Source organism: Podarcis bocagei (assembly GCF_964188305.1).
Source record: "Podarcis bocagei genome assembly, chromosome: Z".
NCBI lineage: Eukaryota > Metazoa > Chordata > Lepidosauria > Squamata > Lacertidae > Podarcis > Podarcis bocagei.
Window position 1 is genome coordinate 14,867,751 of NC_138140.1, and position 17,028 is coordinate 14,884,778.

Here is a 17,028-nt window from a genome sequence, read left to right on the forward strand (position 1 = left end):
AAATTTGGCATGCAGCTGAATATTCATAGAGAGGGGAGCAGGGAAGACAACCTGCATGAGAAACAAAAGCCACCAGACTCTCAAAATTAAAATAATCAGGATCACTTTGGGCGGTGGCCTCTCCTGTAGGTTGTGCTCCCTGCCTTCCACCCCACCAGTCTCAATGGGCACCAACCATTGCTGCTACTAGAAGGGTGTAGCCAAAGTGCTGGTGAGCTGGCTGGCAGCTTTTGAAGATTAAGCTTGCAAGGCTGATTTCAGGCATGCCCACCTTGTTCTCTTTCCAGCCATCCAACACGCAACCCCCCCCCCCCCACCATGATCAACACAGTGCACAAGGCAACCTAAGTAGCCTACAACAGAGAGGGTGCCTCGAACGGCCAAGGAGTTCTCACCGAAGATGTCTGGAGAGAATCAGTGAAAGAGGTTTCAGAAGGAAGGCAGACAGAAGCAGTCCCACTAAAGCTGCTCTCCTGAGAGGAAGAGGTAACCCCGCCATCTGCAAGGCCGAGAGGCTGGCCGGCTGCGGCAGACCCTGCCGCCAGGTCAGAGTTCGGAGACTGGTGTGCAGGTGGGAAGCACAGAGGCAGGGAGGAGGCGGTGGAGGCAGATGAGAGAAAAGGAGGGATGGAAACTTGGCTGCGAGGCACAAAGTCTTGGGAGAAAGACCTGAACACCGATTTGTACTGCAGTGGGTGGGGAGAAGACAGCAACAGTGGTGGAGAAGTAAAAGGGCCAAGCCAATGGGGAGGGATTTGGGGAGCAGGGGGAAAGGAGAGGAAGAGAGACAGAGAAAAGAGAAAAGAAATTAGATCAACAGCAGCTCTAGGCAAAGTCACAACGTCAGCTCTAGGCAAAGTGGTCCACGGCCAAGGCGACACCATCGCATCAGCCTCCTTCCTCCCTTCTCTATTCTTTTAATGTTCCTGCCATGCCAAAAAAAATGAACTGGAGGGCATAGCTGGGACTATGTGCACTAACAAATAAACGAAACATTCCGTACCACAGGAAGTGGCATTCTGCAGTCCACATACCATGATGCAAATCGAGAATATCTACATATTCCTCTCCTATTCTGCACAATCTATTCTGCTTTTTAAAAACCAAACAAAACCAAACCAAACAAAACAAAAGCACTCTAGATTTCACAAGTCAATGAGCCAGACTTGTAAAAAACTCAAAAAAGTAACTAGTTTGCTCACTCCTTCTTGTTCTTTTTTAGTAGGTTGTGTTCTCATGATGGCTGCAGAAGAGTCCTCTTCTTTTGCAGCCAGCATGAAAATTTATGATATCAACCTCTTAGCAGACTACTAATTGCTTCTTTAAATGCCTTCTATCTAGCAGACTGGTGGAGGAGAGACAGAGGTGAGAGGAAAATTCCCTTCATCTGTAGCCAGCACAAAACCAAGTGGACTAGTTGATGAGGAATGGAAAGATCTGTCATTCTTCCACCAGCCTGCTCTCTTGCCTGCATAAAATTCCCAGTCATCTACGATGAACAAGAGGAGTTGTTACTGAACAGTACTTAGCTACAGAGGAAGTATTTACTCTTGACCATTGATACTGTTGTCCAGTAAACCACCTGGATTCTGATGTGTCAACAGGCACTGCCCATACACTTACAAGCTTGCCATTAATTTTGCAACCACACAGGTTAGTAACTTTCAGTATAATAAGAATTTTTAAAAGAGATTTTCATGAAGCTGAACTCCCTGTATCTAAGACCACTTTGTCTGCCTTTTCTGGACTGTCGTGGAAGCACAGAATGCACAGATCTCTGGTAGTGTGCAGTATGTTTTCTTTTTTTAAAGGTGCTAGTCCATATGGCTTCAAAAATAAGCTGGAACATACAAGGACAATGCCCAGAGGAAATTCAGCATCTGCAGCTAGGGTTTGCAGTTGTTAGGCAGCAGGGCTCCAGAGTTCCGCCAAGTAAATTTAGCCCTAAATAGCAGAGTCAGAATTTGGAAAATTGCTTTGCATGAGTTACAGAATTCATAGAAACCTGCTTTCCTTGGTACAGAAGTAACTACCGTATTTTTTGCTCTATAAGACTCACTTTTTCCCTCCTAAAAAGTAAGGGGAAATGTGTGTGCGTCTTATGGAGTGAATGCAGGCTGTGCAGCTATCCCAGAAGCCACAACAGCAAGAGGGATTGCTGCTTTCACTGCGCAGCGATCCCTCTTGCTGTTCTGGTTTCTGAGATTCAGAATATTTTTTTTCTTGTTTTCCTCCTCCAAAAACTAGGTGCGTCTTGTGGTCTGGTGCGTCTTATAGAGCGAAAAATATGGTGTTTCCTTTGCACATGGCACACACAACACTTGACTGCACCCACACAAAATCCCGGGCATCGTCTTCTTTTCGACATGTGTCCATTGTGGGTGCTAAGATCTGCTTCTGGATAAGAGCCTGATGCTGGCTGGGGGCTATTCCCATATTACATAAAAACAGGATAAGCTTGGAACGGCATCTATGAAAATGTATTGATAGGCTTGCCTAAACAACAACGTTTTTAGCAGGCATCAAAAAGAGTACAGCAATTCATGCCTCTGCTGTTGCCCCAAGAGGACAAACTCCCACCAGAATGGTACATTCAAAATTTTAAGGAATTGTTAAAAACAAAAGAAGACTCTAATCCTTATTGATGCAAAGATACCAGAAGGGGGACTGCTGGGTAAGATCTAGGGGGGCTTCAGTGCCAAGCTTAGCCTCTAGCCTCTCCGGCTGAATTGTCAAACAAGCAGAAATTATGCAAACTTACTAAAAACAATGGAGAGCAGATGATATGGCATTTGCTCTATTTGTATAATTTATGAAGGTTGTGGAATTAAAAGAGCTGAGACATGTCTCTGTCAACCAGGCACTCTCCAGATGTTTTGAACTAAAACTCCCATCACCCTCAGTCAGCCCACAGGATCATCCCTCTATCTCCCTCCCTCCACAGCCCTAAAGATCAGTGTGTGTGTGCGTGCGCGCGCACACACACACACACACACACACACACACACAGTGAGAGAGAGAGTGTGTTAATCTTTCTTGGGTTAAGGAGTAATTGGTTTTACAATGTACACCTCAGAACAAGACCTCAAGAAAGTGTCAGGGTTTTGAAAGAAGCAAATGAGCCATGCCAGATCAGTCCCGGAGACCACTGGGCCTTCCCAACTGTGCTTCCCATTGGCAAAAAAAGGAGAGAGGTGCTGACAGTGTTGTATGGTGGCTAGAGTGTCATGCTATGGCCTGAAAGGCCATTGTTCAGAACTCTGCTTGGCCATGAAGCTCATTGGGTGACCTTGGGCCCTGCCACTACCCCTCTCAGCCTAACCTACCTCATTGAGTTATTATGGGGATTCAGTGAGTGGGTGGGAGAACCACACATGCCACTTTGATCTCCTTGGAGAAAGGAAGGTGACATATGAATGCAATAAATGAATTGTTGTTGGGCTGGGCTCTTAGCACACTTGGCACAGGGGTTTCTTGAGCTGTGAAATGTCAGGTCAAAATAAAACAATGTTTGCACAAAGAGCTAATCTGCAGTTTGGTGGACACACAAACAGTGATCCAATTTCACACTTTAAAAAAAGTATTCAAACAAGTTGCCCCAGGTGTAAAATCAGCATTTGCAAGACTTCATGGTGCTACGAGTTAAAGCAGGTTGCTAATAGACAACCTGTCCATTGAGCACTCATCCTGATTTGCTAAGGAAATTAGGCTTCACTGGCTATTTAATGAGTGTTCATTCTAATTCGTTTACAGGGAGGAAAGGTGACACTGGGCTGCCCCACATTTTTCGGTGCATTTCCCCTTCGCTTTCCTTATCACAGTCTGATCTTTTGTGGAAGGGGGTCAGCTTCCGCAAATAAAAGTACAAATCTAAGTACAACCAAAACCTGCCGGCACATGACTCACACCCCAAATCAGGAACAGTTGTAATTTATTAGTTTAAACCCCACCCTCTGCCATTGCCCCTTATGCCTGCAACTCTACCCCAAAACTTCCTACATGATGTTATTTTGCTCTCTCCACTTCAAATCTCTCCCTCAAAACCCAACTTTTCTTTCATTCATTCATTCATTCATTCATTCATTCATTCATTCAGCTAGCAAAAATGTATGTACCACATAATGATAATGATGATGATGATAACAACAACAACAATGTAAAAATCTCTAAAAAAAGCTTTACATAACTATGGTATAATATATTCATTAAAAACTAGCAATAAAAAGTGACTATTTAAAAACCAGTACTGTAGATATAAAAGGATTACCAGAAAATAGTTAAAACCAACAGTTACACACAGACACACAAACGTACATAATAAAATTATGTGCCTAAATAGGTTGGCCTAAGCAAAAGAAGTTTTTAGCAGGAACAGGAAACAGGGAAGGCTCCTGTCTGACACCAAAAGGTAGGGAGTTCCATAGAGTAGTTGCTGCAGCATGCACGAGATTGATTACTTGCAAAGGAAAAGAAAACACTGTACAGATCTTGTAAAATAGCTAGTTCTAGCTTTATCCCCAAGTCCTCACTCCCAAATGTCTAAGTACATCTAATTGCAACTGTGCAGCCAGTGCAGTATAATGGTTGGAGTGTTGAACCAGGACCTGGGAGCCTAGAGTTCAAATCCTCACTCGGCCATGAAACTCCCTGGGCTAGTCACTGTCGCTCAGCCTAATTTACCTCACAGGGTAGTTGTGAGGATAAAAGAGGGAGGGGGCAGAACCACGGGCACCATCTCTGAATGCGTTAAATAGCTGCTTTTACAGATAATCTACATAAATGTTAGGAAATAAAGAAAAAAATCTTGAGCTCCTTGGTGGAAAAAGTGCTATATGAAATGCAATCAATAAATAAATTGCTGGCAGCCACCCCTTGCTATCTTCCTTGATCCATTGTTCTTTTCCTGCCCACTGTCTGGACAGAAACCCACATGCAGCCTGCTACTACTAGAAGGCTAAAAAAAAGGTCCCACCCAAGAGAGAGAAGCCGGCGGCTCACACTTTACCTCCCGACCGTCTACTGACGGAGCAGTTTTCCCCTTTCCCGAATCGAGCGCAGCCTGCCCAAGACCGTCTCCCATCTCCTGTCTTTGGGACTTGACTGGATTTTCCATGCAAAAAGAATTGAGAAGAGGGTAAGCGGGGGGGACGGGACGGGGACAGGGGGGTAACCTGGGTGGCTGAAACTAAAGGTGTATGGAGGGGGGAAGGAGAGGCATCCTGTGCCCATAAGAGGAAGATACTGGTTTCCAGATGAGGCTCTTCTTGCCCCTCCCTGCCTGCTTTGTTCCAGATGAGCAGAGCCAGTGGGAATGTGTGCGCAGGGGGTGGGTGGAGGGGTCCTCCACCATCAGCCTTTGGTGCTGCCTCAGTAACCCCGACAGCCCTAATCTCCATATTGATTCTGGGTCACGGACAGCAGTTTGGAGAGTCTCTCGTGCCTGCCTGGCCCGAAAACATTAAATCCCCAGTTAAGACTCCTGGCTCATGACATCACCCTAGCTCAGCAAATCCCATTCTGCTGGCCCAGGCTGCCTGATACCTTTGGCGTGATCAGCTCAGCCTACTGGGGAGAGATTTGTGGAAGTTGTAGGTTGGAGGGTGTCCTGTTCAGGATCTAGTTATTTCACTGCACACGCATGCTCTCTTACTCTCTGTTTTAGTGGAAAGCTCAGTAGTTAGGAGCACTGGCTCTGCATGCCAAAGGACCCAGCCTCAATCCCCAGCATCTTTTATTCAGAATCATGAAGACTATAGTCTTACATTACATTTAGATGAAGGACAGTAATTCAGTGACGAAGCACCTATTCTGCATGCAGAAGGTCCCATGTTCAATGCCCAGTGGCATCTCCAGGTATAGCTGGGAAGGTCCCCTGCCTGAAACCCTGAAAAGCTGCTGCCAGTCAGGGTAGGTAATACTGAGCTAGATGGACCAATGGTTTGACTTGGTACAAAGCAACTTATTGGGTTTCTGCTTAATCCAGCACTTGCATGAGGGAAACCTTAGGTTCAACCCTTGATGGCAACTCAAGCTCGGTCTGGGGAAATCCCCTGCCTTAGACCCTGGAGAGCTACTGCTGTCCATCATTGTCCATTCTGTTTTAGCAGGTCCCAAGCAACCAGGAATGGAAGATAGAACTGATAATAGAACCAGCATCATCACGAAGAATAAAAGGAAACAAGTTAGAAATATCAATTAAGGACTGAAGAGCCACAAATGGTACAATCTGGCCAGACTTAACTGTCTTTCTTTCTTTCCTTTCTAAAAAAGTTTCTAGTTCTTATGCCTGTCAACAGATACTGGAAAATATACGGGCAATGTCTGCTGAAATCTCAGTGACGGCCATCCATCCATCTACCCACCCACCCAATAAAATGTATACAATGCTGGATTGTAAAAAAAACCCCAACAACCCTCAAAGTAATTTTCCCAAAAAGATGAAACAATAAAATTATCAATAAGGAAAATAACAATAATTTAAGACTTTTGAAAAGTCAAACTAAGAATAGACTAAAAACAGATTAAAACTTGCATCAGTTTTCTAACATTTGGGTTTAAACAAAACTGTTTTTAGTGGGTGTGTGCAAATACAATTCCTAGTGGTATGGGGGTAGGTGGGAGCTTTGTTCCTCTGCCTAATGGGGTAGGCAAACTCACCTGGCAAACTCAGAACAATGCTGCCGAACAGAGCTAAATGCAGACTTGTTGCAGAATTTATGCAAATATGGTTGCAAAATTTACTGAGCTTGCAGAAGCGCGCGCGCGCACACACACACACACACACACACACAGCATTGCCTGGGTACAATTTTTTATTTTATTTCTTGAAGGCAGCTACCGTTATGATTTCTCGAGGGACTGTCCCCGCCCCTCCTTGGAGCAGATAAGCATGTCTGGAATCAGGCAGTGGAATCTTAACTATGCAGTCATGCTGGGACCAGTGCCAATTATGAAGCAAGTATTTAACAATATGCGTGTGTCTATATGTGCCGGAGGGCGTGGCTGAGAAGACTTTAGGTCTTTTGTCTACCTGGATATCCTCCTCACTGATCGCCGGCTGATAAACCAAAGCAAAGCAAACTTCTCCAGAAAACACTGGTGCTTCCACCCCTTAGCCCACATTTCTTTCTTTCTTTGAAGGATCCAATAGCCAGGAAGAGGGACCATCCAGTCCACAGAATTGCCACAAGCTTAACAAATCGCAGCTGAGGATTTAAACTTGGAAGCTGTCCGGCGCCTGTGGGTTCTCCCCCTCCTCTGCCTCCTGCAGGGTCAGATGGGTTAAAGCCAACAGCTGACTGTGGCCTGGAAACCCCCCAGCAAGGGCTCCTCTGTCAAGTGAGCAATTCTCCAGTGGGAAAGCAGAACTGAGGCAATGCAGAACAGAAGCTTTGGAAGACAAGGGCTTTTAAATAATAAAGATGAAATGGTCAGCCAAAATCAGCCTAGGGTCAGAGGAAGAGATTGTGTGTTTGTTTTTGTTTTAAATAGAAAGCTAGCTGAATGAAGACCAACAGTTGTTACTTTGGGGCATGATTCATACTGCCGAAGGTTGCAGAATTATAGCTGATTGGGAGGGTCTTGGGCAATAAGCCTAGTTTGCCAAAAGATTAAAACAAATAAATGGCACTATAAGTGACAGGAAAACACACAGGAAAGTGCAGGGTGACATTTGGCTCTGACACAATGTCATCTAACTTCCCTGCAATCGAATCAGAATGAACGCTCACTAAATAGCCAATGTCGTCTAAAATTCCTGCAAACAAACCAGAACAGATCCTTAATAACCTGCTTGTCTTAATAACCAGCAGGGGACAATGCCAGAACTTAGAATGCGAGGGGGTAACTTAAGTGAGGATGTCTAAATGCGTGTCTCCAAGGAGAACAAGGTAAAGTGTTAGTCTCCCAACTCAAGAGGACTGGCTTTAAACAGTGCGGGCTAGAAGTCCGGCTCATTTACCTTGATCTACCGTCATTTGCTCACCCAAAGCTTACGCAGAGGCCAGACACTGCATGGTACTCACTAGCATTCATTCTGAGCTTGGAAAGGGCAGTTTTACAGCAATGAGCATCCACCCTTATTTGCCAGGGTGTTCCGAGTGTGCAGTGGTACCTCGCAAGACGAATGCCTCGCAAGACGGAAAACTCGCTAAATGAAAGGGTTTTTGGTTTTTTGAGTTGCTTCGCAAGACGATTTTCCCTATGGGCTTGCTTCGCAAGACGGAAACGTCTTGCAAGTTTGTTTCCTTTTTCTTAAAATCGTTAATACAGTTGCGACTTGACTTCGAGGAGCAACTCATAGCACGCGGTGTGATAGCCTTTTTTGAGGTTTTTAAAGACTTTGGTGATTTTTGAAGCTTTTCCAAAACTTTTCCGACACCGTGCTTCGCAAGACGAAAAAAATCGCAAGACGACAAAACTCGCGGAACGAATTAATTTTGTCTTGCGAGGCACCACTGTGTTTCCATGTCTTCCCGTTAAACATTTGTTCATCCCACACTTTTCAGCACACTTCTCCATTACTTTCCTAAGTTGTTGTATTTTAAGTGGATTTGTTGCACTGGGCTAGGGCAACCCAGTGCTTTAATTCACAACCATCACACAACCCTAAAGTTCTGGTTTGGGCCTGAATCCCTCACACTAAATTACTGACCATCTGGGGGCACCCTGGACCTGGATAAAGGTTCAAAACATGGGTCTGGCCACTGGCTCCCAAGAAAATCACTCTCTTTCTCAGCTTCAATCCCTTTTTTGCTAAGGGGGAAAGGGTGATCTTAAGGCACTGCTCACCCACCTCCGGGGTAATAGTTCCATTTCACTACCAACCTAAGGAGCTGAGGCTGACATTTTGTTTTGTTTTTTTGTTCTCACAAGCAGAATGGGTAAGGAGACTGCCCTTTACTAAATAAACAAAATCTATCACATTGGTTTTCTACATTCTTCATTTTTCAAGTCTTAAAATCACTTCTCCTCAAGAAAATTCATCAATATTTTTATGCAAATTTCTAATCACTACATTTTTGTATGCAGTTTTTGTCTAATAAACATGTTTTTGCAAGCAATTTCTCCTAATGTACAGCATTTTTGTATGTATTGTTTTACTAGATAACTGCATTGCAAAATCTGGAGAAGTGGGAATTAGGTATTTTCTTATTAAAACAAACAGAAATGCATTTCTTTTACATCCCTATGTAGTTCCTGGAACTTTTCTCTACCCTGCCTTCTTCACAAGAACACTACTGCTTTAAATGCATAGTGAAGATGAGGCCTTATTCCAGAAAGCCAGCAAAAGTGACACTCATTTTCAGTGGCTGAATTCCACTGCTGCCACAGAGCAGCCTCCCTCATCATGGTACCTCCAGAAGTTGTCAGGACTCCAACTCCCATCACCGCTGACCATTGGTTACATTAGCTGGGGCTGATGGGAGCTGTAGTCTAACCATGTCTGGAGGATACCAGGTTAAGCGAAAGCAGCTGAACTACAATTCTCATCATCCCTGTGCAGGTTGGGGCTTATGCAAACACCTGCAGAGAGTTGGGGGAGGCTGAAAGATTCTAGTCCTGATAGAGAAGGAAGAAAGTATATTCCAAAAATCACTGAACATCACCAGGGAAGGAAACAAAATGGCGCAGAAGGAGCTACTGGGATGGAGCTAGGAAAGATCCTCTATGCACCCTCATTTATTGCACAGTTGATTTTCAAAGGCAATGGATGGATGGGCAATACAGCACGTGGTTCTGGATGCAGAAAGCCTAAGAGTCAAATCTAATTTCAAGGCTTGCAAGCAGCAGAGCTAGAACAGGCACCTGCAGTGGACCATGGAGAGATGTCGTTGTTCAGAATAGGTTAGGTAAGTGCCATTCAACCTTGGATCCCTAGATGTTGTTGGACTACAACTCCCAGCATATCTCCCCATTGGCTAAGGGTGTTTCTCATCATGGGACTCCCTGGCAAATGTCCCTACTCCTGTCAGCTACTAGCCACCTCTTTCCTCCCTCCCATATATTCCTGCTGGATGCAAGGTGTGGAGCTTACCTGAAGGACCAGCCCAGACATTGGGGTCTTCATCAGAGGCTTTTCTCTGTGTGCTTTGACTGCGGCCGGTATGGAGTGACCCCATGAGAACAAGCCCTTTTCAGTGGCGCCTGCCCTTACCCTCCCAGTTTGTGGAATGCTCTTGCTAGGGAGCTTTCTGGCCTCAGGTTAGGCAGTTATTATTACTCAGACCCTTGGTAGTGAAGCGAGCCTCTACTGTGATGTTCACCTTTGAGAGGGGTGTGGTAGGACTTGTCCCACTAATTGGATGAGTGTTTTAGGAATGTTGTATGGTACAGTGGTTTAACAATCAATTCTTTGTCCCAGGGAACTCTGGGAATAGTAGCTTCGTGAGGAAAGTAAGGGGTCTCCTAATAACTCCCAACACCTTTAACAAGTTACAGTTCCTAGGATTCTGTGGATGAAGCCATGACTGTTTAAAGTGGTACAAAGTAGTGCAGTGGCAAATTCAGAAGTGCAGGGTCCCTTCACGACAGTCATAGCTATGCTCCCTCACAGCTGAAGCCCCTTGTCAGTGTTCCTAAGTGCTTAGCTTTGGCGCATGCATAACAACTTCTCCAGAAGTTGTTCTTCTCCAGAGTTTCCCTGAGTCAATCCTCAGTGGCTGGCTCATCTCCTTTCACTCTGATTGGCTCCAACCAGCTACAATCAGCACAAAGGGTGAGAAGACTTCTCAGTAGCCGAAAAGCTCCTCTTTCACGCCAATCAGGATGCTGGAGACAGGGATTCTTGCTGTGGAAATAGCAATCAGTCTCTGACCCCTTCTGATCCCCTGCAACACTATGCCTCTGGTGGCTTGTTACTGCTTTAAATGTATGGTGCAGTTATGGCTGGTATATTTGGCACCCAAAGAATCACAAACACATTGCCCCCTCCCCCACAACACACACCCCACCACCATCTGGGGCAGTAAATCACAGCCGCCACCCCCCACCAAAGAGACAGCAGGAGTCAGCAAGACAAGACAAGAAGTCCAAAGTTAGTAACTCACCGAGTGCACAGGAAGGGTGCTATGCTGGTGGAGGAAGGAATTAGAGATGGACATAGTGAGGCCCTGAGCCGTGCCGATGTCCTCGGTGGCGATGGGCACTTTAGGTGGCTGGACACAGTAGGAGACAGAGGAGAAGGAGGAGGAGGCAGCAAAAGAGGCCTGCTGGAGGAAGAGAGAATGAGAGAGGAAGAGGAAGAAAGAGGAAGAAAGGAGGAGGAGGGAAGAAAGGGGGGAAAGAATGGCCTCAAGCCAGGCCCTGTAAACTCCCAGATCAAACAGCTGACAGGGGCAGGATCTTTTGAGACCTGCATAGCTTCTTATTCTTCTACATTGCTAAAGGAAATAGACGAAATTATAGAAAAGAAGGGAATATCTGCAACAGGATCTTTGTTTCATTTCAATGTCTTGCAGTGCAAGTTTATGAGGAAACATCTAAAATACAGAACCGGCTCCCTGTGTTTGATTTGCCATGTTAATTGTAAAGCCGGGCTCTCTCTGCAGACAAAAAGTCTGCTACGACTTTAAATTAGAAAACACCAGAAAAGGGAGAACTAACCCCCCAAAGAGTTTTTGCCATTTTTGAGAGTTTCTGCTATTTAACTATTATGGAATTCCCATAATGGGTATCTGGTTGGCCACTGTGAGGACAGGATGCTGAACTAGCTGGGTCCTGGGCCCTTGGCCTGATCCAGCAGGGCTCTTCTTGTGTTCTACATCCACTGTCAAAGACAATATGCCTCTGAATGCCAGATTTGGAAGCAGGAAGAGAGCTATTGCACTCAAGTCCTGCTCACAGGCTTTCCATTGGGGCACTTGGTTTGCCAGTGTGAGAGCAGAATGCTTGACTAGATTGGCCCCTGGCCTGGAGGTCTACGGTGATAGAACAACCTCCATGCCCAGTTGATGAGGAACAACTGGAGAGCACTGTTGCACACAGGTCCCACTTGTGAGCATCTAGTTGACCATGGTGAGAACCAGATGCTAGACTAGACAGGCCTCCTTTGGCCTGATCCGGCAGCCAGACTCTTCCGATGTTCGAATCCAATGCCTTCACCCTGGTGGCTTTTGGGTTGTATGGTCAAGGCCCTATAAATTACCCAAGTAAGTGAAATAAAAACAAAATCATCTATAAACATTCGGTGGGAGAGAAGAACTACAAGTAATGGGGCCTGTCTCCTCGGCAAGGTGGATAAACAAATCTGAAATGCATCCCATCTGGTGGGTCAGGAAGAGGAGGAAAGGAGCACTCACCAACTGCCGCTGTTTTGGTGGGAGGGCAGGGGGTGGAGCAAGATCCTGCCCAGAGTCAGCACTGCTGAAGGAGTCGTTGAACCCATAAACCTCCATCAGGTGCTTGTTCTTCTGTTGGTAGATGTGTTCATTCTGCGGTGTCTGGTAGAACATAGAAGGCTGTGGTTCTGAGTAGTCCTCTACAAACTGCATATAGGCCATCACTGGAAGAGAAAAGACACAGGAGGGTGTGAGTGGGTTACCCACCTGGGAGGCTTCTGGGGAACCTTCCCTTCCCCAGCACCACTGGCTGCATCAATGGATCAAGGTATAGAACCAATCCAAGCTATCTTTGCCATTTCAGCTGTGTGGTAGCCATGACCACCAATGAGATTTTGCTCATCCTATAGTGGAGGAAAAGGATCCTTACATCCACCAACCCTCATCCTCTGAAGGCCATTATGGCAGCTGTGCACTTGTCAATCGCCTGACATCACAATGAAGTCAGGGGAAGCATTTCCATCTGCTTGCGTAGTTTGGAAATGAAGTTATGTAGGCAAAGGCACAGGGATTTGATCAGTGGCATCAGCAAGCCCAACACCTGATGCCGGGTCTTGACCAGGCTGGTATGGTTTGCAGGGGCAGACAGCCACACAGGCAAAGTAGGCCACTGAGAACAAGATACTGGTGGATGATGGGCTGGAGGTTCCCTAATGCTGTTCTATATGAGGGGGGAAAGCATGGCTTCCCTTGAGGAATCTGGGGATTTCCCATTTGGAGGGGATGTGGGAAATTGGCCTGGTTACATCACAGCAAAGAATGAAGAAGAAGAAGAAGAAGAAGAAGAAGAGGAGGAGGAGGAGGAGGAGGAGGAGGAGGAGGAGTAGTAGTAGTAGTAGTAGTAGTTTGGATTTGATATCCAAATTAAAACTACCCTAAGGAGTCTCAAGGGGACGCGGGTGGTGCTGTGGGTTAAACCACAGAGCCTAGGACTTGCCGATCAGAAGGCCGGCAGTTCGAATCCCGGTGACGGGGTGAGCTCCCGTTGCTCGGTCCCTGCTCCTGCCAACCTAGCAGTTCGAAAGCACATCAAAGTGCAAGTAGATAAATAGGTACCGTCCCGGCGGGAAGGTAAACGGCATTTCCGTGTGCTGCTCTGGTTCGCCAGAAGCGGCTTAGTCATGCTGGCCACATGACCCGGAAGCTGTATACCGGCTCCCTCGGCCAATAAAGTAAGATGAGCGCCGCAACCCCAGAGTCGGCCACGACTGGACCTAATGGTCAGGGGTCCCTTTACCTTTAAGGAGTCTCAAAGCGGCTAACAATCTTCTTTTCCCTTCCTCCCCCACAACAAACACTCTGTGAGGTGAGTGAGGCTGAGAGACTTCAGAGAAGTGTGACTAGTCCAAGGTCACCCAGCCGCTGCATGTGGAGGAGCGGGGAAGTGAACCCAGTTCACCAGATTACGAATCTACAGCTCTTAACCACTATACCGCACTGGCTCATTCGCATTTCCCGAAATAGTAAGTGAATCCAAATGTAGCCATTTTTCTAGATTAACACCTCCAGATTTTGTACATTCCCCATCCCCCAAAAATGTGTAACAAAAAAAAGTATATCGAAGAGGGAAAGGTGCATAAAACTGTATATTAGTGAAAATAATGAACCATAATGCATTCTATATGGGGAAATTAAACAAATATGTGCATTAGATAAAATTAAATACAACAATGTGTGAGTTGAGAGAAAGAAATGCACACCTGAATGCTGAGAAGTCATTCCAGTGACTTTTTTTAAAATGCAAAGTGATGTGGAAATGTGGAGAACTGAAAATTGGAAAAATGAACTGAGAGAAAACTTCCAGACTCCAGCTCCACCTGCAGCCAACATGGCTAATAGTCAGGGATGATGAGAGATGTAGTCCAGCAATATCCAGAGGGCCATAATCACCTTGCCTGTGATCTGGGTCATTACTGTCTGCACTGACAGGCAGAGCCTCTCTAGGGTTTCAGGCAGAAGTCTTCCCCCGCCGTTCCTGGAGATGGCAGGGATTCACCCTAGAGTTCCTACATGCAACCATGTGCTCTACCACTGTGGAATGTTGGAAGTACAACAGCAGGGATCATTTAGTTGGTATGATTGGCTATGTGGTTCCAAGGGAGTTTTCCTCCGTATATTTGGATGTTTGTCTTCCTGCTATGTACAGGAACCAAAAAAACCCAAAACCTCTCTGTTCCTTTCTCCTCAAACTATACACAGTTTTTTCTGGTTTGCACAGGGAACTATTATCAGGCCTTTTTGCTCTAGACTCAATCTGCATTATTTTAAGTGACTCTACTAACATGGAGCCCCTTCCTGAGCTGCAATGGGCACATGAGCCATGAGAAACGGAGTCAATTTCGCACTTACTGTGTTTGTTTTTCTTCTCTGGCAGAGGTGGCGGTTTCTCAGAGTCACTAGTGGAGTCCGGAATGAGAAAGTCAGTGAGGAATTCAACGGGGGCTGGGGAGTTCCCTGGCTGGAAGGGCAGCACGGTGGCAAAAGGCGTGATGGTCATAGTGGGGAGCAGGGTGGGGTTGTGCAGATCGTCCTCTGAAATGTTGTCATACTGCGAGGGGTGCCTCTCGAACAAGACACGGCAGCCAGAAGTATCAAAAGTAGGGTTGACTGTCCCCCTCCTCTTCTTCTCTGGGAGAGCCGGAGGGACCTCAGCAGCCAAAGCGGCCGCCACTGGCAGCTGGAAAGTGCGTCCGTAGAACGGGGAGCCGGCCTCCCCCAGAGACTCTGGCAAAGGGCTGAGGGCGGTGGGCCCCTGCTGAGGTAACTGGTCGGCATTCGAGAGGTCCTGCTGCAGGAACTCGTAGTCTGGATCATAATGATCTGTGGAGAACAGAATAGAGGCAACCGTCAGGAGACTGAGCAACAGTGAGCCCCAACTGCTAGGTCAGAAGGGTGCTGATACACATCAGGACAGACTAGCAGTGGGTGGTGCCCCTTGGGACTGGTGGGGCAGAAGCAGAGGTGGATTTAAGGGAGCACGGCAAGTTCAGTCACACTGAGTGTGGAGCCTCAGGGGCACCACAACTATTATGTAGCGTGGAAGGCAAGAGGTGGGGAGGAGGAGGTGCCAAATTTTGGCATCGCAAAGGGCACTGCTGATCATTGAGGCCCCAGCGTCTGCCACTAGCAGGAAGTCAGGGAGGCCAACAGTAAGTGGCTCCACACACAATGACAGGCAGAGCCAACTAAGGCCACATCAACAGCATATATTTCAAGTACTACGACACCACTTTAAGCGGCCATGGCTTCCCCCAAGTAATTCTGGAAGCTGTGGCTTGGTAAGGGTGGTGAGAGTTGTTAAGGGAACCCTATTTCCTTCACACAACTACTATTTCCCAGAGATCCCTGTGAAGAGGGAGTGGCTGTTAAACCACTCTGTCCTGAGCATTCAGCTTCAATGAATAATCCTCTCTCAATCCAGTTTCTCCACACCAGGCATCATTTTTACTATACACCTCTATTACATCTTCCTCTTATTTGCCTTTTCTTTAAACTGCACACAAAAAGCAGCACCAGAATAGGGCCTTCTCAGTGGTGGCTTCCTGTTTGCAGAACAGTCCCTTCCCAGTAAGGCTCCATTAGCAGCTGTCACTATCTGGTCTTACTTGCCAGGCAAAAACATTTTTATTCACCCAGTCTTCTGGCCCTTAGTTTTCTGCTCTCTTTCTTTTTTAGCAGGGTAGGTTGAGTAGAACAAAACATAACATATACTTTATCATTCTAGGTTGTCTCCAGACATTTGTTTCTGTAAGTTGTTTTGAGTTCACATTTGTGAAAAGGAGCCACTAATCAATCACCATCAGCTTAGATGCTACAGAGGCATTTCTAAACACCAGGCCCCCAAAACCCAAGCTGCAGGGTGCATGTACCCTGTCCCCTTTCCCCTCTCCAGGTCCTCTGGCAAGAACACCCACTCCCTACCTAGCGTTTCACAGCTTGTGTTGCGGGAGCACTGCCCGCTGTCACAGTCCAGCGAGGAGAGCTGCTCATCGGATTTGCTGAGCTTGCCCATGCTGTTGTATGGCGAGAGGCGGGGGGATTCCCCACCATAGGACTGGCTGCCTCCTGACAGCCTCCGCTGCGCGTAACAGTCCGCATCAAAATCCTGGAGGCACAGAAGAAGAAGAGGAGGGGAGTTATGTTTGTTTCATTTATTCAAGGTATTTATTTTATTTAAATATTTACAAGCCACAGTTTCATTAAAAATAAATAACAAAGCGGTGAACAACAAAGGCATGATATAATGTGAAAACATCAATAAAATGCTTTCAGGTTTTAATGCGTTTTGAAAAGTTAAGGTTTTGTTGTCTTGGAATGTTTGGGAGTTGCATTGCGGGAATTTAGTTTTATTTATTTATTTCGTTTATATTCCGCCTTTCCTCCAAGGAATTCAATGTGCTGTACACAGTTCTCCCAGTTGTGGGGGTGGGGGCAGGAGGGTGATTTGGCAGGGGTGGAGCCAAAAGACCTCCCACACACATGGGGAGAGCATCAGCTGCTTCCAGCTTTATGTAAAGAATATAACCCCCTCCATGTTTATCTACTTAAGAAACTAGGCTTCTCAACCTTTGCAATAAAACTGTCTCACTTCCCTCCCCACCCCCCTAAAAAGCTACACACACACACACACACACAGGCAAAGGTAGTCTATACCAAACACAGACCCAGACATACAGATTCAACATGGCAC

General features: G+C 46.3%; 1 protein-coding gene and 1 long non-coding RNA gene across 10 annotated transcripts in view; one reads left to right on the forward strand and one right to left on the reverse strand.

Annotated features, from left to right (window-relative positions):
- Positions 1 to 17,028, reverse strand: part of RAPGEF1 (Rap guanine nucleotide exchange factor 1) — a 107,696-nt gene that overhangs the window by 20,640 nt on the left and 70,028 nt on the right. For 4 of the 8 annotated variants that reach the window (XR_014004072.1, XM_081179183.1, XM_081179180.1 and 1 more), the window contains 5 exons: positions 16,260 to 16,443; positions 14,688 to 15,158; positions 12,300 to 12,502; positions 11,049 to 11,210; positions 396 to 686 (listed from right to left, as the gene is read on the reverse strand). Coding sequence is in view for 7 of the 8 variants with exons in the window: in XM_081179183.1 (XP_081035309.1) it covers positions 396 to 686; positions 11,049 to 11,210; positions 12,300 to 12,502; positions 14,688 to 15,158; positions 16,260 to 16,443 (1,311 nt within the window). In the remaining variant the exon portion in view is untranslated. The remainder of the gene's footprint in view (positions 1 to 395; positions 687 to 11,048; positions 11,211 to 12,299; positions 12,503 to 14,687; positions 15,159 to 16,259; positions 16,444 to 17,028) is intronic. The other 4 variants (XM_081179185.1, XM_081179186.1, XM_081179181.1 and 1 more) reach the window with 3 other exon arrangements.
- Positions 400 to 8,076, forward strand: LOC308578751. Of its 2 annotated transcripts, XR_014004085.1 has the most exons (4): positions 400 to 486; positions 4,923 to 6,219; positions 6,831 to 6,954; positions 7,141 to 8,076. It is a non-coding gene; the product is annotated as an uncharacterized lncRNA (long non-coding RNA). The 2 variants fall into 2 exon arrangements; XR_014004084.1 differs by having other exon boundaries at positions 6,831 to 8,076.